The sequence below is a fragment of the Myripristis murdjan genome, chromosome 1 (genome assembly GCF_902150065.1).
Source record: "Myripristis murdjan chromosome 1, fMyrMur1.1, whole genome shotgun sequence".
Lineage (NCBI taxonomy): Eukaryota > Metazoa > Chordata > Actinopteri > Holocentriformes > Holocentridae > Myripristis > Myripristis murdjan.
The window spans coordinates 34,666,117-34,692,109 of NC_043980.1; the positions used below are offsets into that span (position 1 = coordinate 34,666,117).

The 25,993-nt window shown below is 42.1% G+C and overlaps 1 protein-coding gene across 2 annotated transcripts in view; it reads left to right on the forward strand.

Annotated features, from left to right (window-relative positions):
- Positions 1 to 639: 639 nt before the first annotated feature.
- Positions 640 to 25,993, forward strand: part of si:dkey-237i9.1 (SEC14-like protein 1) — a 37,892-nt gene continuing 12,538 nt past the window's right edge. Inside the window, exons 1-6 of one of the 2 annotated variants that reach the window (XM_030082022.1) lie at positions 640 to 1,025; positions 1,330 to 1,359; positions 2,494 to 2,583; positions 21,279 to 21,428; positions 22,047 to 22,178; positions 23,518 to 23,646. In XM_030082022.1, the coding sequence (XP_029937882.1) occupies positions 1,354 to 1,359; positions 2,494 to 2,583; positions 21,279 to 21,428; positions 22,047 to 22,178; positions 23,518 to 23,646 (507 nt within the window). In that variant the 5' untranslated portion in view covers positions 640 to 1,025; positions 1,330 to 1,353. The remainder of the gene's footprint in view (positions 1,026 to 1,329; positions 1,360 to 2,493; positions 2,584 to 21,278; positions 21,429 to 22,046; positions 22,179 to 23,517; positions 23,647 to 25,993) is intronic. The other variant, XM_030082106.1, reaches the window with a different exon arrangement.

Below are 25,993 nucleotides of genomic sequence, written 5' to 3' on the forward strand. Positions count from 1 at the left end.
CTTACATGCCATTGGCTTCCCCAGCCCCTGATCAAAATCTACATAAATAATGTTGTAGTTTCTGCACATACTGGTGAATACTGTGCATATCTAGGATCACACACAAGCATCGGATTATCTGTTAATGTGACTTTGATGTTCAGCGTTGCATTTACGTCACAGTCACGCACTGGAGACCTATAAACTCTCGAATTAACTAAATGTACTGTACTATTTGCCCTCAGCATTGACAGTGATATATGGTATTACTTGATAAAAGTCACGGGAAAGTTAGATCGGCTCGTCGGTCCTGACATTAGCGTGCGGTTGTCATTGCAGTACATTAGAGACAGATGAAATTAATCACATAACTGCCGCTGAGCTGGTTGCATAATAAAACTGGCTCTACATGCACATGATCGGAGCATGATTAGCAGCTTTTGAGGGGAGAAAAGGCGATTTATCGAATGATTTGCACGACCACTGTTTTTTTTTTTTTTTTATCGCTCTTCGTTTGCATTGCAAGATCATCAATGTAATATCTTCCTGGTGTTTGTCCTACACTTGAACAGAGACAGTGAGTGGGCACCGGTCAGGCAGTGGAATTTTTCTGAAGAGTCGCAGCACTGCGCTCAGGGGGGAAAAAAATCCGGAGCTCACAAAAACGGGGGAGGAGCGAAGGCATCAGCGAGGCATGAACCGAGAGGAGCTCTGTGAGAGGAGTACTCGCCTGTCCTGTGTGGACAATTACCTAGGCGTCAATAGACAGTAGACACATTTTGGATATATACGCAGCTATACTACAATGTACGCAGCCGCCGTGCTGTGAAGAAGACTCGTCCGTTGCTTCGCGTGTACTCCGGCTGGATGGCCAGCTAGCACAACAAAGCTAGCAGCAACAAGAGCTGGCTGTGTTCACCGCCCGGCGAAGTGGAGAGCCCGATGCAGGGAATGGCATGAGTTCACTCGGATAGCCCATTCACAAGAAACGAGGAAGACAGATCAGAGTGAACCAGTCACTATTTCTATAACCGTTTTACTCACCGGTAAGCAGCCGTAATATGACTTATTTCAGCCCACGTTATTTGTAAAGTTAGCGCTACGCTAGCTTGCCGGCTAGTTACTCTTAGCATCGTAGGTAAGCTAAGTCAGCGTGGCAACTATAACCTTAACACGATAAAGCTAGAGATACCTCGCCGCATGTTGAATTTGTATCTATCGACTGGCAGACGCCCAGTCGTGATTTATTAAGAAAGACATAGCTATGCGCTTGAGACGAGAGTGTTTGTTTGTGTTTGTGTGTGTTTCCTGTTTCTCGTGTAACGCTCTCTTATTTGGACGTCTGTGCAGTTGTGATCTGACAGACCCTGAAACATGACGGTAATTATGCAGTGCTGTAGTTAGATGTGTGTTGTTCTAGTTAGGAGCACTGTGTTGCGACTTGTTTGTCTTCTGTCTGTCTTAGCCGGGTTATTATTAGTCTGCCTGCCCTGATCCCTCAGTAAGTAGCGCTGGGACGTTAGCTCACACCCCTCCCTGCAGCCATGTCCCCTCACAGCACAGCAGCTCAACACTTGGAACAGCAGGAGTTGCAACAAGACGTGTAGCAGCATGCTGAGGAAAAAGTACAACACAGAACATTATGTCCAAGCCAATTTTTTAAACCCTGGCTCATATGTTTCCCCTGGAATTCCCTGAAATAGTAGAGGCATGCCTAGTCCGGCTTAGTCTGCGTTTTCCGCAGAAGTTTTTTTTTTTTTTTTTTTTTTTTAAGATCACAGAAGACTGGTGAATTCCTCACTGCAAAGTTATGTTTTTAGGAAACTGGATTAAAAAATGGAAGTGCCTGGAAGATGCGTGTTGTTATATATGAATGTTAACTCAGGCTCTAACCCTGTGTTATTGCCTCAACTAGAAATTTCCAGCATTTAGAAAATGCTGTTGACATTCCAATGCATGAACCTGGCCAATTCACGGTCCCTTGAAGACATTGCAGCACTTTAGTGTTTGTATTTACACCAGTAGCTGTCAGTTGTATCCACAGATTTTGGCAGTGAAATGCCATTGCAGTGGCACAGTTTCTAGGAGTGTTTGACGTATGAGCGGGAAATGCTGCATCCATTGATCAGTGAGACAGAGATCCTCGGCCACGGCTCAGGGGAGTTCTCTCCTGCAGTCCATCACCACACAGTGCTCTGTAGTGCTTCAGGCTCCTAGCCAACACACACAAACACACGCTCACACAAATGCTAGCACTCAACATCATCCAACCAGACAATCCAAACACACCTTTACTTAATTGCTTGTCAATCCAATATCCCTGTGCAGGGCCAGATGCAGTGATAATGCTTTTGTTTTGGCACTGGGCACGCAGTTTTTGTGATGATGCCAAGAGCCAAACTGCCGCATCTCTAGATTACAGTTGTCCTCTCTCTTAGCCTGTGATTATAGTTATAAAAACTCCAGTCTCATGTAGTTGTCTTGTTTTTCTCACTCTTCTCTTTTTCTGTTCAGGTTGTTGGCGCTATTGTAATCCCCACCATGGTGCAGAAGTACCAGTCACCTGTACGGGTGTATAAGCATCCCTTTGAGCTGGTGATGGCGGTAAGTGTCTGCATAGCCATCTGCAGTCAACCTTCACTATACATGAATATTGCATGCCATCAATGGGGAGTTATGCAATAGTGATGAATGGGCGCTCCAGAGGTCACCTTCAGAAGGTGGTCATTGAGAATGGCACACATGCCATGTGATTGAGTCAGAAGGGGAAAGTGCTGCTGCTGAAGGCTGCTCATACTCTTGCAGTCTGTATGAGCAGGTTCCTCTGTTTGCACCTCTGGTGACAACATTGCAGTGTAACTGCTTAATCTAGCCCAGTATTGGTTAATGTCATTGTTCATGTTTTAGCAACCGACAGGACCTATAGCAACACCACCATACTGATGGGCAGGGGTGACAAATGTTCCAAAATTTGGTCGTATGAATGAATTTGGAAGTGACATTTTTTAAAATTAAAGTTGTTTGCAATAAGAAGACTAGCTACTGGTAAATACACAGACAAGTAAGTGACTAGATAGTAGAGCATGTTTTTAAGTTTTAGATGAACTGCTTATGCAGCCCCCCCAACCTACACTTTTTTTTATTGGATACTGGATGAAGTTCTACTCTACTCAGCAGACTCTCGTCTCAGGGCTGAAGACCTGTACATTTGTTCAGTGAGCTGTGGAATCACAGTGCCTCATGTCCTTGCACTTGGCATCTGAGTGTACAACAAGGCTGTTATGTCTAACAGAGGTTCCACCGTGGAGTCGGTGATGGTAGTCCATTTGCAGTGTAAAAAATTCAGAACCTGGCCTGGCTTTTAGTGTGTGACTGCCTCGCTGCATTTGTGCACTCACTCTCAAGTTGAGTGGCTATATTGGTTGCAGACTGCAGATTTGAATGCCTTTCTCCTTCCTTTGATTTCTTTAAATGGCCTTCTCACCATGATTGTAATGTCTCAGTGTTATCGCCCTTGGTTTCTAACCCCCTCCCCACCCCACCCCCACCCACGCAGGTAGCAGTCAGTCTTTGCTCCAGTGCTGGAGGACAGTGGAGGAGTGAGTGTCAGGGAGGGTTCACTGGCTAAATGCTTCACTAGCCAGCAAGTGGAAAAACACTAACTGATTCAGCCGCTCTCTAGTGTCTCTCCCTACTGTAGCTTCATGACAGCAGAGGAGTCGGGAGCCTTGGGGGAAATGGATGTTAATGTACCTCACACCTCATCACCATATCTCGAGCTAATATGAACTTTGTGTTGCTTAAAGCTGCATTAGCATAGAGAATAACAAGCCACAATGCACCACTGAAATCAGTAGCTGTATCTCTTGAGATAAGATGAAGTGGTGACACTGTACACACACTGGACAGATTCTGGCATGGTGGTTTGCTCAGAAACGTTTTGACCTCATCTGGTTTTTGTTAGGCTTATGGTGTGACTGTTTGCCCCGAGGAGAGTTTGTTTAGCTTGAGCTTCTCTGATTGTACAACAGGTAGTTTCACCCAAGAAGTCTCACTGGTCAAAGGCGTAGAGCTGTGCTGATAATTTCCATAATATTTACTAATGCTTCATTGGTTGCTATGCCAACTCCCCTGGCTTCCATGGAGTTAGTTAGCAATCTTCCTTCCTCCTGTTTTCTAATGCATACTTGAGAAAAACCTTTTCAGCCCTCAACCATAAGTTGGTAACAATTTTTTTTATATGAAGCAGTGTTTCAAAAAACAGTTGATATCAAATTTTTGTTGTGTACACGACTTAGACCGTATCAGTGCAGTGTGCACTGTGTAGATATAGGTATATTTTTCATTTCATTGTCTCATTGTGTTGTAGATACACTAGGTTTGTGCCGTTGTTATTGGGCAATGGTAATCCTCATGCTGGTTAGTAGTTATTGTACACAGAGTTCCAGGTAGGTGCTGTTTTTTCCCTTAACAAAGAAATCTGCTTTTCTCACTGGCATGAAAGAGGGTGCAGGAAGTCTAAATCTCCTTAGCGCAGGCTGGATTGAGCACTGGGCAAACACATGGCTATAAATAGAGGGCTGGTTCTTTACACCTGGGGCTTCACATGCAGCCGATGGGAAGCAATGGTAATAATAGTACAGCCAACTCACAGAGATCACACAGAGATCGCAAGCTGGACATGACCCACCTTATGGGCTTTTGTGGATGGGACGGCTACTCCCGGGTTTTGTCACGGAAAACGAATGTAGTAGCCCTGCATGTGATAAAGCACTGTAGCAACTAGGAGTGAGATAGATTTTAAAAGGGCAATGCAGACAAAGCTGGCTTGCATGAAAGATGACTAGAGGAGGTTTGGGTCATATGATTAAAGCCTAAGCTATGTCGTGAGAATGTGTTGTGACCAAGTATGTTTACTGTGTGACTCAAATGAACATTTCAGTGCATCTGAAGCACAGTTTGGTGCATTTCGACTTCTTCCTATTCTTGTGAATCTCTGCAGAGAGTATTTTTGCAGACACTGCAGAGCAGACTTAATGGTGCGTCACAACACTTGCTGGCTCTGTTCATTGAAACCTCAGTGAAATCTTTCCCTTCTTATTTCCCCTATTGTGGTTCTGCCACCAATGTGGTATAGTGGTGTAACAGCATTATGCATTTTTTGGAACTTGTCATCATAGATCTAATCTTTGTCTTATCAACTTGCTTTTTGCTATTGACCTGTTTACATCAAGGCTACTTTCACTTTTGCTTCTACATGGTGGTACATATTGTGTGGGTAAACCTATGTATTACCCAGTGTAGCTGCAAATAAAATAGGCTATATTGGGCCATAGCTTAGTGCAATTTTGTCTTTCTCTCCCTCACTGTGGTTCCTCTTTCAAAGGCTTCTGAAATATTTGCCAGTAATGGCTTCTCCCTTTAGTCTGTTGGGGGATTATGTTTGACATTTTGCTTTGAGGAATTTTGTGTTCACTCTCCACTTCACTCTGCTGTTTGGATACTGTCAGTTCTTTGAAATACCCATTTACTCTTCTGAAGGGAAAACCAAGGCACTGCATTCCTGTGTTATAGCCTTTTAAATGCATTCCTCTAGTGTAGATGAAATACAGTCTCTCCTAGACCTCAAGGAGCCACTCAGCTTGCTGACAGGTGGTATCAGAGTATTTCAACCTCTAGCTAACACTGCTGTCACTGGTATAGAAAAAATGTACTGTTGCATAATGCAGGCTTGGATCTCTGAAGAAAAACAGCTGGAGGGCATCACACTGTACTCCGCCTTTTAACTTGGCCAATATTCCCAGTGTACATAGTTCTTTGGCAGAGTTGGCAACCTCTTTACAGTTGAAGGCCCACCCTGTTTTAAAACTGTAATGTTAATGCTATCATGTCTGAATAAACTTTAGCCATCTAACAGCATGGTTAATGATAATAAAGTTAATTGAAACTAGAACTAAAACAATAAAATCACCGGTCTTTCATTTAATCTGGCTATATGAAATTCGAAAGCAAATGTAAAACTTAACTTGGTAACAGACAATTGGGATGGCATTGGCACACCTACAATCCTAAGATTGTAGGTGTTGTTTTCATTTATTGTTTTCATGGTGTGGCTGTTGTGAAGTTCTTTGAGACTGTAAGAGTAATTAAGATTTAGGCCTATACAAATAAAATTGATGCAACACATTACAAATTCCACTGCAGTGCTCCTTGACATTTTATTGTGGAAATGTCTGGTTAGGATTGCATGCCACTTAAGGAGCCACAGTGACTAGAAAGGCACTGGAACGAAATGTACACCACTGCACCCAAGTAATAGGAAACTGTGAACTTCCTCTGGAGATAATGTGAACTCAGTTCACATTATCTCAACAACACCACTATCCTTCCACAAGAGTCATAGCCATTGGTGGTTACTTACCAAAAACAGTTGAACATGCTTATCAGAGTAACATTGCAACACAACACACTTGCACGTATAGGCCTGTTGACCTTAATAACCTTATTATATCTGCAAAAAGTTGGCCTATATATATTTTTTAGAGGCAAGTATTGCTGAAGTGAGGGAATACAGCAGCAGTGTTTTTTTACATCACCCTCAGCCGCCTGCGTCCCTTGAGTCCACTGGTACATCTCAATAACAGGAAGTGTAGTTGATGCTGTTGCTGCTATTATCGCAGCAGTCCACTCACAGAGCCTGTGGTATGTCCTCTGAGAGTAACAGAGGAATGTCAAAAGCACAACACAATACCCCTCTCACTGTTGTTTCAGGTCCAAAGGGAAAACGGTTCCTGGAGCATATCCAATAATGTAGAATTACTTCAGTAGCCATGAGAGGAATGGGAAACTGCCTGACCATGGATTAGTAAATAGCTGCAACATCTACGCTGCCTGTCATTTTGTTTGAGATTAAAACACAACACAACTATTCCCAAAGTCTTTTTGCTCCCACATTAATACACATGCTCTGCAGCGAGGGTATTAAGTGAGTGGAGGCCTAGCTTTACCCAACCTGCTCCATGGAAACCTATGGCTGTGTAGCTAATCCACAAGGACAAAGCACATTGGTCCTCCCTGTCTCTGTGGAAATGCCATAACATAAAGAAAGGAACAGGATGTGCTATGCCAATGTGATGCCTCCTTCACATGTTGGCACCATGTTGTCTTCATAGTTAAATCATCTTTATCAAAGACATCCACGCCACCAGATTAATATGCAGGATCTTTAGGGACATTCTCCTTTTTAAAATCAATCAAACGCTTAAATTGACATTGGTATCTGTGGCATCAAACTGTTCATTTTCATTCTCAAAATGGAACTGGGATGTTGTGACATGGCTGTTGGATACTTGATGACCCTGGTCAGTTGAGGTCTTTTAATGCTTATTAAAGCTTAAAGTTTAAAACTGAAATACAGACAAATGCATTTGTGCAGCAGAAGAACACTAAAAGAGTCAGTAGTTGTGAGAATTAAAGGACCAATTTTCAGACAGAGTGGCGCAGATTATGTTAGCCACTTACTAGGCTCAGCCCCCCTCTCCTGATACCTCTGGACACACCACCATGCGGCTTAACATCCAATTCTACAAATGTTCAGTGTTTTGTTTTCTCAGTATAAGTCTGCCTAATTCAAGAGAAAACAGTGCACTGTACACACCTTCTCAGAAACTCAGATTCAGGCTTTTCCACTGCATCATGCCAAGAAGGTGTGCTGGTTAATATTGTGTGTCAAATGAGAAACTGAACTCACGCCTTCATCAAAAGAGACATTTGGCCTACAGCATATTACAACAAATAGCCTGTGATTGTGGTGTGAACAAACCTGATTTAGCCAGTGCTGGGAAACTTGCTATACCAACCTGAGAACACTGTGGTATGGCTATGCTGCTGGACGGAGCTGGAGTCAGGTCTACTCCAGCTGGACTCGTCTGCTCTCCTCACGTCACTTCTCATCTTCTCTATTCACCTCTCGCTGTTCCTCTCACTGTTTTTTCCCTTTCCACGGTTGCTTTCCTCTGCCCTCCCGCCGCCTCTCCTCCAGTGTTCCCATTCCTGATACTTCCTTTTGTTTAGCCTGTGAACTGGTGCCAGTAGTGTAGCAGGTTTGAATGTGTGAACAAGGCGTTTGGTCAGACTAATCAAATAGGCCCTCAGCACATGGATGGCTATGATAGTTGGCAGGGAGCCTCTACGTTGGACTGTTTTTACTTCCATCTCAGCAGGCTCACCAGCCCGGTGTCAGCTCATGGAAAGCATATCATACCACACATAGTAATTGTATGGCTGTCTTGCACTGTCCCTATTTTAGGCCTTGTTGTCCTTGTACCTATGTTTTTGACTGCCTGTATTTTTGGCCACCTGTTTCCACGCAGCCAGAACCGCCTCCAATTGGGACTTGAAGAGTGAGAGTTTGCATACAGGATTCTAGCTGACCGTAACAAACACATTGAACTTTGGCTGAGCTTTACAAAAAAAAAAAAAAAATGACACTATAGTAAAAGTATTACATGCAAAGTAAGTTCTAGTGGGTAGCAGTCACTTGTAAATATAGATGCACCAGCACTGATTTTTTTCAGACTGAGAACGAGTACTCACCTTTTAATACTTGTTGATACCGAGTACCAAATTACCCACTTGATAAAAGTTAAACACTGCCACCATTTTTAGCTCACTGGCATGTTCAGTTCACTTGACTCAGCAAGAATTGTACATGTTAGTGTTTCGTTACTCACTCAGTGGCCTAACGTAGTGATATTGACAATGTTGGTATCATATAAGTAGGAGTGGTGACTAGGACCCAAAGGGAAAGGCGGGACAGTTTTGTTTTTTATCACATTAATGTAGATTTGTTTTTAAATCTACATTAACAGGCTATTCGCTTTTACTTATAGCTTTACTGAATGCATCTACACCGATACACCAGGATGGTACCAAACACAGTTACTAGATTCGGCTGCAACTGCAAAGCTTTCGGTTGATTTAGTGTGGTGTTGTGCTTGTTGAACATTTCTGGATACTGAACATATCTGATAGATCATTTAGTGTCATGGTTGAGTTTACTAATTCCAGCCTAAATATTCTAAAAATAAAGATGCTGAAAATCATTTAATGCTTTTTCTTGAAAAAAAAAAAAAAAATCATAACCAGGATGCAACAAGTACTGAATTTGCTGAGTGGGTTTGGATGGAGTTTTTTTTTTTTTTTTTTTTTTAAAGCAGTTGGAAGATTTTCAGTATAGTGATGATAAAAATGTTTTGCTGTGGAGCTTTGGAAAGCAGATTGTGAATAGTCTGTTAATCCTGTCTTCTTTTGCACAGTGAACTAGTTCGGGCTCTCTGTACCTCCAATCACTGCCCATATCTGGGTCACCTCTATCAGGTTTTTGAGTCACAACAGCCAAAACATTGTGTCGCGCCTGCTTACTGAGAGCCGGTGTTTCTAAACTGGGCTTATCCTGCTGTCCCCCTTCTTTGTCTGGCCCGACTCAGTACAGAGCAGCCCTGCCAGGGTGATGATCTGTCCCACCATGTCCTGACCCAGTTACAGCCACGTTTCGTTAAGGCTGTTGCAGCCCAATTCTCTGGCTCTGAAGCATCCCAGGCTTTACCCCATTGTTTTAATCCCCCTGTAAGCCCCTGGCTTGTCCATCACTCATATCTTTTAATGGTCTCACTTCCTAAGGCCCTTACTATCCCGTTATCATCAGAAGGTCTACCCACATGTCCACCTGGGCCATAGAACTGGCTTCAAGTTTTTTTTATTTTTTTTTTATTTTATTTTTCTGTCATTTAGTTATTTCAGTCTTGCTCTTTCATGGTCATCCATTGAAAAAAGATAGCACAAACATCTAGAATTACATTCCATTCAGTTTGGTTATCAGTGCAGTTTTTGTGCAGTGTAAGAAAAGTAGCATGTGTATCCGTGACGTGTTTGCTGATTTAGCTGCTTTATGTTTTATTTTCTCATTACATTCTCCCGGCACCGCACCGGTCTGTTTTGATTCAGGAAATTTCCCCCCACTTTTATGAATGAATCTGTCAGAGCTTCGCCTGCAGTGTCTAATTCACTTATTCTGGCCAATAGTGTTTGCCAGAAAACCATTTTAAGAGTTATGGCTTGCCCTGGCGAGGCTTATCTTCCCACACAACGTTTGAAAGAGCACTGATAAAAGATTGTACCACCACCATGTGACCCCGGAAGCCAGAGTAAAAATACTGCAGCTGATTTCATTCACTGATCACAAGTAGACTCTTCTCCCTCTCCTTCCTGCTCCAAGGTCGAGATGCTGCCCCAACGGCTCCCTCCCCTCCCCCACAACGCTTCGCACTGCTGGCCTTGTAGTCACACACGCACACCAGTGGGCAAATGAATTGCACGCACACTCTTACACAGTGACCCTTAGTGTGTTTTGCTTTCTCATGCATATGGCAGTGACTTATAGCTATGTAGGAGCCTAGAGTAACATTAATAGGAATGTGTTTAGTATATGTGTGACAGTCTGTGCCTGTGTATCCATGCTGCAGTGCTGTATGTTGGTATGTATTTTGATGTTTTTTAGTGTTGGGGGAGGCAAGTCTAACCTGTGTTTTTGAATGTGGGGGAAAAAAAAACTACCCATGATTTTAATCATCCCACACAGCAGTATGCTTATATATATAGTATAATAATTCGTTCTCTTCCCCTCATCCTTGTGTGCACTGTCAGACACACCTCAACATACACACACACACACTCAGCATCCCATTAATCCTTGATGACGCAGTGATCACAAATCACCGTTGCCCTGCTCCCCCTTCCCCTCCTGGCTGTCCTTGGGTTCACTGCTCCTGACGCAACCTTTCCCAGAGGAGATGAGGTGCTCAATGAAGCCACTGCAGTATTTACGAAAACCAGTCAATAGAGGTTCAGCTCAGTTCAGAGAAATAATTGAATGATATAATAGCTGTGGCAAGAGAAGCCATAAATGTGCTTTGCCAGCATCTCTCTTTCCCTTACTGTAAAGGAGGATATCAGTTATGCTGTGCAGCTTCCTGTAACTCATTGCTCATGCGGGGTTTTCATGAGCAATGGATAGCCCTGCCATTGCACCACCCATTCAAAGCTATTTGCTACCCACAAGAAAAAAATGTCAAAACTCAAGATAAGCTGTCACAGGGAGATCATGAACATTGTGGTATATTGCAGTAGCCTATAATCAATGTGTTAACTAGAGGTGAAATCTTTGTTACTCTCGGCTGCAAGTATTTTTCTTAAGCTGCTTTCACATGTACACGTGTACGAGCAATGCTGCAAGAAAATGTCTGGCTGTCTCCAAAAAAAAAAAAAAAGTCATTTCAGAACATTAGAACAAGAAGTAGAATATGATGCAACTAACTTGGCTTAAAAGCTGCATCACAGTAAGTGGTGCAATTTTCTGAGCTTACACTGTTGTTACTGTTCTGTTATTTACCTCTACCTGCTTGGTCATCATATTAACATTACTAATGACTGTTTATCACAAGTCTCATTGTGTAAACATTTTGTTAAAGCACCAGTATTCACTCCTACAATATTGTTACCATATTGATATCAAGGTAGTTGGAAAACAATTCTGTCTTTATGCATATCACCCAGCCCTTGTCCTTATTAGTGATTCTGTTATTTGCATGTAATTATCCTCAGCTATTATGTTTAATTTCTTATTGAAATATACTTTATTTAAAGTTTGCAAATGAAGTATTGCACTACAAGCTGGGTAACTTACTTTTCAGTAACTTTTGACCTATCCTTTGTAAAGCAGAAAGAAACTATTCTGATGTAAACTGTCGAAATATTTGAAAACGTTGCAATCTATTCTTCATATGCCACTCCCATACTGCATCACATAGACCTGTCTGATTGTGTTGGCTATTTGGTTGACATAAGAGAGTTCTGAATAAACAAACTAATTTTGATTAGGGACAGCATTTCCTGTTTGATAAGATTGTAGTCTACGGCATTGATTATTGTGATATCTTTAGAATTTAGACAGTTTGGACAACCTAGAATTATGGGGAAGGTGGAGAAGGCTGTGTCAGGATTCAGGCTTAGGCCAGCAGGTTCTGAAATGAGGGACTTCATCATTGCACAAACACTGGGCACAGCATTTCCTCTTTCTACTGTGATGAGCCTCTGATTGCCGACAGATGGGCTTCCTGCTGCTTTCAGCTCCCCGATGTGCACATACATCCAGTGGTGCATGCATAACCAAACCCTGCAATTCAGCATATGGTGAGTCCAATGCATATTTTAAAGATGTATTCAGAGGACTGTCCCTCACCTTCAACCAAGTTGGCAGTCCCAGGCAATTCTGTTGTTAACAGTGCACGCTGTAATGGTGAGATCACTGGATGAAGAGAAGTGGGTGGCAAGGCATGCATTGAGACCAAAGGCTCTATTGTTGCATCTGCTCAATCAAGAGCTTGTTCTCTCCCCAGCTCCAGATCGGGCCTACACCTACCCTGACCTAGGCCTGTATGCTATCAGTGCAGATGTGAGGAGAAATGATGGAATCCACAAGTGGGCTGTACCTATCCCACACCGGCTAGTAGCTTTGGTGCAGTAGAGAAAACAATGCAGTAACTTGTGATGGGACTATAAGTTTTTTTTCTGTGGAAACAGGCAATTGTACCTACAAGTGGTGTCAGTGTCACTATTTGCATGATGAATCAGTCGCTTTGTTGCCCTCTGGATTTGCATCAGTTTTCCCTGTGCCTACCTTTCACTATTCACATGATTTGCTCTTCTTGAATTCACTCCCTTTACACGTGATATTAGCAAACCAAATCCTACTCAAAGCCCTTGAAGCCAGTCGTTACAAAGCCTGGCTTTAATCCATAATCAACGCTCTGTATGTTTAATTTCACACAGTTTGTTTTTTGTGTTACTCTGTCATTTCAGTTTCATGGTTACCGGAAAATACATGGTACACCAAACATACTGTATGTCAATCTCCATACAAATGTATTTTTATTACCACTGTCCTACTAACCTATATAGCTGTATCCAGAGTATCCCTGTCGTGTTGCTGTCTTAAGCTGTAAAACTGGTTAGCCCACCTATAGAGAACCAGGGCATGGAGGCCCTTGATAGATTTACAAGCTCTTTCCCCAACAGAGCGTTTTCACCTACTTAAGCTCAGATGAACCATTCCCTGTTGACATGTTCAGTCAGTGCACATTGTCTCATTGAAGACAGGACTTGAGGCATAATGAAACTGATCTTGCACTTGTTGAAAAGCCAAGAATGGAGCAAATGGAGGTCCTGACACTATCTTTAGGGCCCTTGCTTTCCTAAAACAAAACATGGATGATATTTTCTGAATAGGTTCAAGTTTGAGAAGTACCCGGGGTTTTGTTGTTTTTTTTTTTTTGTCTTCCCCACTGTTAGGCTTAAATCAGGGAGTGTCATTTTGTTTTCTATAAACTGTGGGCCTCTAAAGCCCTTTGAGACTGTAACAGCGATTAAAGTCTCCAAATAAATCGGAACTTCCATGGTCTTGGAGCTGTCATTCAAATAGACTGGTAAGCAAGCCTGGTTTTACAATTTACATAAAATTTCAGGGATTTAGTTGACACTGTCAGCCTAAGTGCTGCAATAGACGAAACCTTAATTCCTATCATTACCAGCAGCCAGTGGCAGATGCTCAGACTATTCTTGTGACTCTAAAGCAGTCGAGTATGAGAGAGCTGCTGGGAAAGTAAATAAAACTGGTGGAATGAGACTTTTGTACTTTGTCATATGATTTAGGAAGATATTGAGTAGATTTTTTTTCTCTGAAAGTACAATAGACTTAATTGTTAAAAGTAACAATAGTCTACCTTTTTCTTGTCCTGATCCCCAACAGTTTGATGTCCAAGCGTGATCTGTTTGAAACATCTGCTGATTGTCGTCATGAGTGAAAGGCGATAAGAGGGGAACATCGGTAGAGTGGTTTAACATAGCTGAAAGTTTGAACTAGACTGAATGAGAATAGATGTTGTAAGTACCCTCTTAACCATGATTTGGTTTTGGACACCATGATTTTTTTTGTTGCATCTCTGCATTTGCCTCAGTCAGAAGAAACCCAACAGTCTGAAGCTGCCTGCCCTGTATCTTTCCTCTTGGTCTCTCCCAATCTTCGCCAGTGACCTAGTTAGCAATTTTTTTTTTCTCACTGAAAATTAAAATCAGGAGGAATCATTACCCCCACCTGTACGCCTTTTTCTCTAACTAACTCATAAACTATAGTGTTCAACTCAAATCCAGCCCTGACCCTTTCAGGAAAAATGTAGCCCTCCTCTAATCATGTTGTGTAAGCAGATGCCCGACATTTTCAGATGTGTGTCATGTGAGATAACCTGAGTCATGAATAAATGTGGCATTATTTTCTTATTAGTGGCAGCACTTGCATCCCTGCTGATATTCATTATATCTTATGAGCCAGTTCTTCGCTAACACTGCCAGCCACTAATTTATAATCATTTCTCAAATGTTCTTATGACCCTTACCACCAGACAGCATGCCAGCATCCTCTCTGCCAGCTAGAGAAGCAACATTGAACATGACTCACTCAGTCCAATCAGTTATTAGCACACTTATCACACACAATGTCCTGTGGCTCTCCCAACAACGCCACAAGTATGTGACCAAGCCAGTGTGTGATCTCAACCCTGTAATGACGTCCCTAACAGGTCAAAGCTCAGGACTGCCTTTGGCCGAAGCACTAATGATTTTTTGCCACCACACACACAGGCTGGATGACGTCCTACCACTGCCAGCAGCACTCACTCAAAGCCAATCTTTGTCGGCATCTGACGTCAAAGGTGGCGTTTAATTGTTATACAATTTGTATTTGCTCTTTTAAGAGGTAACATCCTGAACCAGTTTTACAGAATTCCCCACAGACGTGCAGCACTCCCACTAATGAAGCATCTTGTTGGTTGGTCATTGGGTTTCAGTGGATACAGTAAATGAATTTACTGTATCAGTGTGACTACTTGTGTAAAACACAATTAGGCAAAATGTTTGAATAAGTTACTCCTCACACATTTGTTTGTAGGGAAATGTGCGAATGGAAGAGGATGGAACAAATGGTATTATTGGCTCTCCATTCAGATATTAAAATGACTAAGCCTGTTACTGAATCTATTAAATTAAACATTTCTTTTACCTTAATAGAAACAGGTACAGTGACCACTGTGTTCTGACACTTGTTTTGTCTGGTGTTGTGTTTTTGACACGGCCTTATCACTAAGCTGTCCTCATCAAGTATTTTAATCTTAAAAGTGCCCTCGACCAAAATGTTCCCATATTCCCAGCCACCAGAAAAGCTAGTTGATAAAAATAGCAGGGGCTGACCTCTGGTCCTCTGCTGCCTCAGTTATACAACCCGCTGCTCAGAGGCTCGGAGACAAGACGCTGCTACTGACCATCTAAAAAGTGCTCTTTGCTCCCAGAACGTCAGCAGGCCACGGGTTCTTCTCTTACCTATAACAGATTAGGACCCTCATCTCATTTTTAGGATTGACTGGCTGAACAGGAGCCATAATCTGAGTTAACAGTAAAACATGGCTGCACAGTTATTCCTAAGATAATTACCCCTTTTTTTTTTCTTTTTTTTTTTAAATTTTGCTTAGTGTTGACATTATTTATCAGCAGTGGAATGTAGTTGAAATTGCATTTATCAGGAAATGTTTGCACACAGCACGCTTCACAGTTGAAGACTAGGCTAAACACTAAAGCACCAGTTTCACCAAAATTATGATCATTATTATTATTAGTGTTGAACAGTTAATCAAAATATTATTGAAATCACAATATGGCCAAGAGCAGTAACCAAATTGCAGCAGCTGCAATTTTTGATAAAAGTAAAATGTGTGACAGCATTGTCGTAAATAGTTCTTTTTTTTTTTTTTCAGCAAGATCTGGACTCAGCTGATAGAAACACTTATCTGTTATAATGAACAATTTTAGACCTCTGTTCACATTTTCAGTTCTCTACAGTGGGGCTCTAAAGATGCATTTGTTTTAAATGATGAAGACAAGAAGAAATCACATTGTTTTGCAATGATTGTGCCTCAAAATAAAAAAATGATCTTTTTGTCATTTTTCTTAATTCAAATTGTTTAAGGTGTCACAAGAATATCAAATCATGAACTATGTATCGTGACACAAATCGAATTGTGAATTGAGTGAATTGTTACACACCTGTGAGCCAGTACATTTACCATCAAGTCAATTCATGCATAATGCATCTGTGCAACTGGCAGCTCTCCCCAACACTTATGAATCCAATTCATAAGTGAAAAGCTGTAAACTGATTGAAGCATTCCATCAGCGTTGTGGCTAAATTACATCAGCTTTGACTCAGTTTTTCATCCAAACTGTTTCATGGCACTGTGTGGCAATGTGCTGCTGGACTCCCATCATGCAGTTACAGTCATATTATACCATGCCAGCTGAGAGTACAGTGACAGAACGCTAAATATATATAGATATTTAAATTTAGTCTGTGTCTCTCCTTGCACTAAATGCCACATCTGTTAGTTCCTGTGCCCTGTGCATGTATGTACTGCTGCTACATTTGACACAGCTCTGTCTCAGGCCATGTCTACACTGAGCTGGGTTACTGTGAAAATGCATCTGTTTTTTTGACGCTCCATCCATGCTAAGGTGGCATTTTTCACCCATGAAAGCTGAGCTTTTCAGAAACGCTCCCCAAGGTGTGCGTCTCTGAAGGGTGAAATTGGGAATGTATATTATGGCCTGTATTTATTCATTTATAATTCATCAGTGATGTAAAGTAACTAAATACATAGTTAGTGGAGGCCAACTGATATTTGTTTAGGAATTTGTACTTGAACATCTGTTTACTTTCACTTTGATTAGAATTCACTTTAGATTTTCAAAATAAAATGTAGGCCTAGCCTGCACTAAAGGTGAGTCAAGTGCAGGCTGACCTTCACTGACCTTTCATGGGAGTTGAAACTTAGAAAGTCGGTCTTAAAATTTCTTTATTTCATAAATGATCCTGTGATGGTCGGCCCAGGCTTGTTTTTCATACAACTGCTTCACCAAGCCAGATTCTGGCTGGGCTGCCTGCCAGTACTCTTCTCTACTCTACTCTTCTCTTCTTGCCCTGAAGTATTACATACACATATACGTGCACCATGCAGCTCTTTATAGTCTTAGAGTGGATTATGGTTCCCTGGATCATTTTCCCTCCATTAACATCCTGCATCTCCCTTCCTGAGCAAAATAGGACTTATTTCTTCATACCTATGTCCTCCTCTGCATTGCACTTTGTCTAAAGGGAAATTGTTTTTGGTATGCAGGAAGGGATTAAATAACCATGCATTGTTTTGGTATTTTCTCTCATGCGCCTCTGGAAAGTACATAACAGCGCCAGCCAAATACCAGGAACTATTACTCACAGCTGGGCCAGTTGAGGTGTGTCCAAAATGTATCCTGTCGCCATAGAGACTGGAGGATGTCCATGTACTCCTCTTACATGCGCACACTAGTAGGTCAGCTGATTTCCTTACAACAGTGTTTTTTCTTAAAGTGTAATAAGGTGCTGAAGGGAAGGGTGAGGCAGAGGACTGTCAATATTTGCTATGGTGGAGTTTTGTTAGTATGTCTACGTGAGTTCACATATATACATTACCTGTTGTTATCTCAGAGGGAGACCCCAGGCCATGGTGTTGATGATTTTTTCCCCTCAGTAAACAGGGTCTGATGTATCTGTTTGTTTTGCTGTTAAACACCAGCTACATGCAGAAACCTGGCTTGGATTCAATATGTAGGTTTGAGCAGGTCCAAGGTCTGTCAGATTCCCAGTAGCCCAGTTATCTGTATTGCTGTTATTAATAGTGGGGGAGAGGAGAAAACGAAGCAAAGATGTTCAAGTCTGACACACTTCCAAGTCGGTCAAAATTCTGTTGTAGATAAGTATAGCTCAAATGATGGTCTGGATACATTCCAGATGACCTAAATATTGACTGACTCTCAATCCTACAGTATTTGCCCTCAGCTCTATGTATTATGAGTCACGTATGTAGGATATGACTTGTGACTGACGGGAGATTTTCTACAAATTCCCAAATGAGATGCACTGTTAGATCCTGTCAGGGAACTAGCATCCTGGATGGACTTGCTCTGAGGCTTCTTACGTGTGAACAGAGTCCAAAATAAATACGTGGCAAGCAGCAAGTGCCGGTGAAACGTGCCTCTTGCTGGTAAATCAACAAGCGTCACCTGCTACACCTTCCAGGAACTTCTTGAGACAATAAAATTTCATTGTGCCTCTTTTATTTTCGCTCTTTGGTGTGTGTGTGTGTGTGTGTGTGTTTTAAACTGTTGTTTCTGCTGGCCATTATATCTTCTTTCTGACTGTGTGGTGGTTGCATCTAAATTCATGCAAAATAATAAATTTTCATGAAAAACGATATTTCAAGAGAATTGCTGTAGTTGATTTGTCTGTTGTAAATTTTGGCGCCATATCATCGTTGCCTTAATCTACATGACTTTGGCCTATTTGTTACACATCATGTATTAACCTACATTAAGTAAATAGGTATAGCGGAAGGCCGGCTTGTAAACCGTGTCTGGTTTAATGACATTAGTCATGCTAGCACAAGTCCTACGTTATACTGAAGAACCACATATAAGCTGATATTATGATGAATAATTTAAGATTCAAAATAAAAATTTCAGTGCAATCAAACAATGATAGTCAATTTTGAAATTTGAGCAATATTACATTATAGTTACATTATGAATATATTTTTGAGCAATATTACATTATAGTTACATTATGAATCAACGAGAATTTAATCTGACATGATGAGATTTGGCTCTCTATATATTTTGATGAATGCACAGTGGAGCCAAGCATGCCCTTCCTTTTTCCAGCGAAGAATGTCTCGGTATCATGACCTTCAGGCTTCCTGTTTTCATCCTAACTTAACAACCAGGCTATTTTCAGTGCACAAGGGGCGGCTAACTTTTACATTGTTTGTTGGTTTTGTTAGTATGCGTTTGTCAAGGAACCAAAGCAAGGCTCTGAGTCAGTTGTTTCCTCCTCCTAATGGTTTGTGCTATACTTTCTGATCTAAACTAAATGTTATGTTTTCAGATAGGTCTAGTGTTTTGTGTTGAGTTGTCTTAAGCAGTGAGAGGTGCTTGTGTTGTTTTTTATTTTTTGTGGAGGGTTGGCATGTGCCATTTGTGGTCAAGCCGGCTGTTTGTCGTTGACGAAAGGTTGTTTTAGTGGCTGAAACTGATGTTTACAGTCAGAGCTGTAGTGCTGACTGCAGTACAAAGCCTGCTGCCTGTTTTCTAGAGCATCAGGCCTGAAAAACAGAGCTCAGCATTCACTCATTCAGTGGACAGTGGGCAGCTGAAAGGCTCAATAGCCTTGGCAGCGGTATGCCAGGACCTGCTGTACACTGCTGGCTGCCCACTGCCGACACCAAGCATCCGGCACCGCTGCTCCTCACATACTGAACTCGCTTTTATATTTGTCTTTTTATGTGGAATGGGTTTATTTAATGCAGTGTTATCTAAACAAGTCATTTTAAAAAATCAACACTGTCAGTGACACTGGCTCTGGATAACATAAGCTATAAAGCTATGAGCTTAAAAAAAATAATAGGTCTGTGTTTCTACTCATTTGTTGATTTTTATGCCCCAGTGATCTGGGTGTTGTCACAGTTTATGGATGAGCAGAAGTGAACTCAAAGACCTGCAGGTTGTCCCACACTCGACAGAACACAGCTCCTTTATCTACGAGGCTCAGCTGACACCAACTCAGCCAACCTCAAAAGCCTTGTGAACAGCACTTGCTCCTTCAGTCGATTTCTCACATGCCATTCCCCCTCTCTTCTCTCAGGCTTAAATCTCAATGAGCACCAGTACATGGAGATGCATTGTGTGTTTCCAGCTCCCGCTCCCCTTGACTAAGTGGTAGTTTTGTTCCTGATGAGGTTACATTGCCCAAAACTAACCCCTGAATGCTGTCTTTTATTCTTTCTTTATGCCTGCCTTTCTGTTTCTCTTTGTTCATTCACTCTCAGATGCATTCATTCATATGCTGGAGACTAGAGACTTTCAGAAGGGCTCAGAATGGGGAATTTAGAAGCAACAGTAAACAGAGATATAGCCTAATGGTCGTGCAGCAGGTGATGAAATCAGCAGGCCATGGGTTTGATTGACGCTAACCTCGGTCCACCTGCCATGATGTAACTCCACAGTGTTCAGCTTTGGCATACCTGTCCAGTTTGTCCTCCAGACAAGTTCACTAGTTATGCAACTGTGCTGATTACATCCAGTGTTGTAGATTGTGGTGATTTAAAAACAAACAAATAAAAAACAAAACGGGCTCATAGGTGCTGCTGCAGTTCCAGCGTGCTGGCCAGGGCCAGGTTGCGTAACAGCCGCCTGGACATGGCACAATAGCTGAGCCTGTCTCTGTTTTGTGTTTATGAGAACACATAATTTGGAGACATTGTGTTGCCCCTGGGCACAGCAGCTGTTATTGTGTATTGAGCACTTTCTTGTAAAGGAATTAAAAAGTGCAGTAGTTGAGCCTGGGCCGTGCTCTGCCATGGCTCTGCTGAAGTGAGAAGTGTGGACCAGCACAGCGCAGAGGGAGCTTTTGTTTGGTCTCTCTTGTCTGCATAGAGCCGTTCTCTGCCCACCTATTCACATTCTTCACAGTTTTGCATTGTTTGATACTTGCATTTTCAAGAATACATGAGCTCTTCTCTTAATGAATTGCACATCATTTTACGGTGTTAAGTTCCATTGTACCTGCACAGTATTTAAAAATAGAGCTGAGCTGAGGAATTGCAGTTTATATACGTATATACACATATATACACACATACATATATATGTATATGGCCACAGCTTTATCTGTGTAAGTGTTTATTAGTTATGGAAAATGTGAGAAAATTTCAGAAGTTGCAGGCAGATGAAGCAGACGTTCCTGTGCGAAATAAAAACCCAAACAATCTGGGGCGCTCCAACCTTTTTATCTAAAGAACCCACAGACTGATACAGATCACATCTAATGACGGGTTTGTCTGTGGCTGTCATCTGATAACGTTGTTATTGTCTGTCTGTTCTGTGGTAGGGAGATAAGAGTGGACAGAGGGAAACTTATGATGCAAATTCACATTGTGTGTTAGTTCTAGTTTCCGTTGAATGAACCTGAATTAATCCTAATTTGGGACAAATTAAACCCCTCCCAGGTTAAGAAATGGCTTTGACTATTATTTCTCTCCTTCCTCTTTCAGGCGTATGAGCGGCGGTTCCCCACCTGTCACCTCATCCCCATGTTCGTGGCAAGTGATATAGTGGACGAGGAGGCCAGCGAGGATGGATCCACCCACAAGATTGAGCGCCGCTGTGCGCTGGATGTGGACGCCCCACGCCTCCTTAAAAGGGTGTGTTGAGTACAGATTTAGGGACAACTACAACCTGCAGAGAACTCCAAGATTAGATATTTATCATTTAAAATGTTAATGTTTGCTCAGACAAAATGATGGTGGTGGTCTTAAGAAAATAATATCTTAAAATAATATCCTTACGCTGGTTTTGTGAGGCAGTGTAAGGATATTATAACAAATTACAAATAGTTAACCCACTATCATAAATAGATATACTTGAAACACTACCTCTGCATCATCCAAAAAAAGTCTGTGGCTGGTAATTCACCTGGGCGGGTTGACAAAATATATGAAGTGTATAGGAAAGCCTGCCTGATTTTAGAGGTACTTATATTCTTTTTTTAAATCAAAAAGCAATGATATCTTGCATAAGTTGTATCTATTTATCCCCAAAATGTGTATATAGAGTATTTTAGGATTCAACTTATAATTTCTTTCCAGTCTCTGTCTATTTAAGAATTAAGAGTAAGTAAGTCTGTGGATAAGCTACAGTCATTTTTTACTGCGACTGTCAGGCAAGTTGGAATCTAACATGAACTTTTCTATGTGCTTCCGTCAAGTTTCCTTCAAGTCAGTTCATGTTGTACCACTGCATTTGTTGTGTCTGTGGTATAGATTGCGGGGGTGGACTATGTCTACTTCATCCAGAGGAACACCCTGAACCGCAAGGAGAGGACGCTGCACATCGAGTCCCACAATGAGACCTTTTCCAACAGGGTCATCATTCATGAAACCTGTTGCTATTCGGTCAGTAACACACACACACACACACACACACACACACACACACTTGCCATGTAGTGGAGGCTGTTTTTCAAAGCACCTGACAGCACCTTGAGTGTGTGTATTTTTGGCACAGGTGGTCTTGGAAGGAAAATCAAACCATGACCTTGGCATTTGTGATTATGCTGAACCCATTAAGCAATACAGGACCACACTTCTGCGCGCACACACACACACACACACACACACACACTTTTAAACTGTTGTTCAGTCATAGCAAGCTGCCAACAGCCAACGATGCTAATGCCCATGTCTCTCCTGCCTCATGTTGAAAGCTTTTCTAAACGGACAGAAAAAGCTGTGTTCAGAGCAGCACTGAGTATGTTCCTAGCTATTCCAGCCCATCTCTTGATGTGAATTATTCAGCCCTTTTACTCACAATCTGGCTGAATGCACTTAAACACTGATCTGACGCCAGCGTGTCAACGCCCTCCCCCAGGCCCCGTCGCTGTGCGCTGCATGCTCAACTCTGACCATAGACCTGCCCTTCAGTGAATGGATACACTCTGAGTTAATGAGGTCAAGCACATTGTATTAGCCTCCAACCAACTAGAGTGCTAATTTTAGGTCCAAGGCCACACAGGGGTTCTTATTATGTGCTTTCGCACTTGATGCTGTCAGACCGTAACCGGGATAGACAGCTCAATTAGACTGAGCTAATGGACTTGGCTAAAGCTGAAATATTTTGGTAGCCAAGGCAAATGAAGCTACCAGCACAGTGCCTTCAGGAAATATTCAGCCCCCATGACTTTTTTACACATGTTGTGGTTTTGCAGCCCGAATTCAAAATGTATTAAACTGTGATCATCACAAAAAGCTACTCAAAATTCCTGACAATGACAGTGTGAAAATAACAATGACAGTGTGCAAGTAAGTGTTTCTGGAACTTTTTTGCAAAATTGCCTAAAAGACCTGCTACAGTGACAGAATCTGTTGATGGACAGATGAAACAAAGCTGGTGTTTATTGAAGATCGGTGCAGGAAGACAAGTTGGTGCCTAATGCTGATCAGCAACCCCAAATTTGCCCTGATTTTTGCTTGAAATACATCATGTAATGTATAATAGGTGTGTGCATGTGTGCGTGTACGCTCTACCATTCAGCTTACAAACTCTGCAGCCTGTTCACGTGTAAAGGACTGGCTAATTTTATACAGACAAGCTGACACACACACTCCCCCTCACAGTGCACAGTGTGAAATTTGCTCTCTTTGTGCGTCATCATCCAGCAAAGCTGGGTGTGTGGTTGCCATAGTAACATGGTCATCCTGTTTCTCCATGTATTTTTTGTGTGTGTGTACACAGGTCCATCCAGAGAATGAAGACTGGACATGTTTTGAGCAAACAGCCAGCCTGGACATCAAGTCCTTCTTCGGCTTTGAGAGCACAGTGGAAAAGATCGCTATGAAGCAGTATGCCAGCAGTATCAAAAAGGTGTCTATCTGTGGTACATCTAATCATACACTTAAGTACACCTTGTACCTGCAATATTTCACTGTTGCTGCCAAAAGTGTGTGTTGGCATTTGTCCGAGAGATACACACACCTATCTCCTTGCCATCTTTGCATACCATCTCCCTCTCTCTCTCACATTCACACACACAAGATCACTGGACAGCCAAACAATTTGAAATATTCATAGCACCCTTTCCCCCATGCAGTATGTTGGGTACAGTATTGATATTGCAGACATGGCATTCCTGTATTCTGTGCAGTGAGTGTAGAAACCTGGTGTTGCATAAGTCAGTTTGTATCACATTGCTGTCGTGTAGAGGAGCTTGTGTAAGCTCTGAACAGTCAGGGGTCTTCCACTGCAGACCCAGTGAATCATCATTGATAATGCTCAATGATTTCTCTTATTTCTTTCCCCCTCTCTCTCTCCTTGCCACTTTACTGGGAGGCACTAAATCCACATACAGGGCCTTCTTTGGGCTTGTATATACACTATATTACCAAAAGTATTCGCTCACCCATTCAAATGATCAGAATCAGGTGTCCTAATCACTTGGCCTGGCCACAGGTGTATAAAATCAAGCACTCAGGCATGCAGACTGTGAAACAAGACATTTGTGAAAGAATGGGCCGCTCTCAGGAGCTCAGTGAATTCCAGCGTGGAACTGTCATAGGATGCCACCTGTGCAACAAATCCAGTCGTGAAATTTCCTCGCTCCTAAATATTCCACAGTCAACTGTCAGCTCTATTATAACAAAATGGAAGCGTTTGGGAACAACAGCAACTCAGCCACGAAGTGGTAGGCCACGTAAAGTGACGGAGAGGGGTCAGCGGATGCTGAAGCGCATAGTGCAAAGAGGGTTACGCAGAGAGCTTCATGGAATGGGTTTCCATGGCCGAGCAGCTGCAGCCAAGCCACACATCACCAAGTGCAATGCAAAGCGTCGGATGCAATGGTGTAAAGCATGCCGCCACTGGCCTCTAGAGCAGTGGAGACGCGTTCTCTGGAGTGAAGAATCACGCTTTTCCATCTGGCAATCTGATGGACGAGTCTGGGTTTGGAGGTTGCCAGGAGAACAGTACATTTCAGACTGCATTGTGCCGACTATGAAATTTGGTGGAGGAGGAATTATGGTGTGGGGTTGTTTTTCAGGAGCTGGGCTTGGCCCCTTAGTTCCAGTGAAAGGAACTTTGAATGCTTCAGGATACCAAAACATTTTGGACAATTCCATGCTCCCAACCTTGTGGGAACAGTTTGGAGCGGGCCCCTTCCTCTTCCAACATGACTGTGCACCAGTGCACAAAGCAAGGTCCATAAAGACATGGATGACAGAGTCTGGTGTGGATGAACTTGACTGGCGTGCACAGAGTCCTGACCTGAACCCGATAGAACACCTTTGGGATGAATTAGAGCGGAGACTGAGAGCCAGGCCTTCTCGACCAACATCAGTGTGTGACCTCACCAATGCGCTTTTGGAAGAATGGTCAAAAATTCCTATAAACACTCTCCTCAACCTTGTGGACAGTCTTCCCAGAAGAGTTGAAGCTGTAATAGCTGCAAAAGGTGGACCAACATCATATTGAACTCTATGGGTTAGGAATGGGATGGCACTTCAGTTCATAGTATGAGTAAAGGCAGGTGAGCGAATACTTTTGGTAATATAGTGTAGTAGAATTAAAGATAAAGGAATCATGTTTTTTTCTGATGTACTTTTGTCCTTTTCCAAATTAGACTTAAACTTATTTACTTAGACCTAGAGACTTAATTATCATTATCAGAAACAATAAAAAACAATTTAGCCACTCTCGACAGTAAAAACAAGAAGGAAAATTCTGATAAAATAACGTAAAAACAAATGGTGCGGTCCACTCTGTAAACAATGCAGAAATGCACAAATATAACTGCCTCTGACGGTGGTGACACTAATCTGACGGTGGTGACAGTGGCCTCATTAAAACATACATTTCCAAAATTTATACCACTCAAGTCAGTGGCTTCTTGCTTAACAACTTTATTTAACTATTTGGTACAAAAAATAACAATCCTGAGCCCTGTTATAAGCATTTGTCAGACTTCAGTCATCACCATCAGACAGAAAACCTGACGGTGGTGACGTCTGACGGTGGTGACAAAAACCTGCTCTTTCACATGATAAGCATGAGTTGTTCACATTAGCCAGCTTGTTTTCGCCCTTTTGCTACCTACATCAGACCTCTTCTTAAAAAGTATAAATTTATTCCATAATCTAATCTAATATTTTTTATACAAAAGTGACGGTGTTGACAATTTATGGTTGTGACAAAATAGCAAACTTCCAGGAGCCTGAGT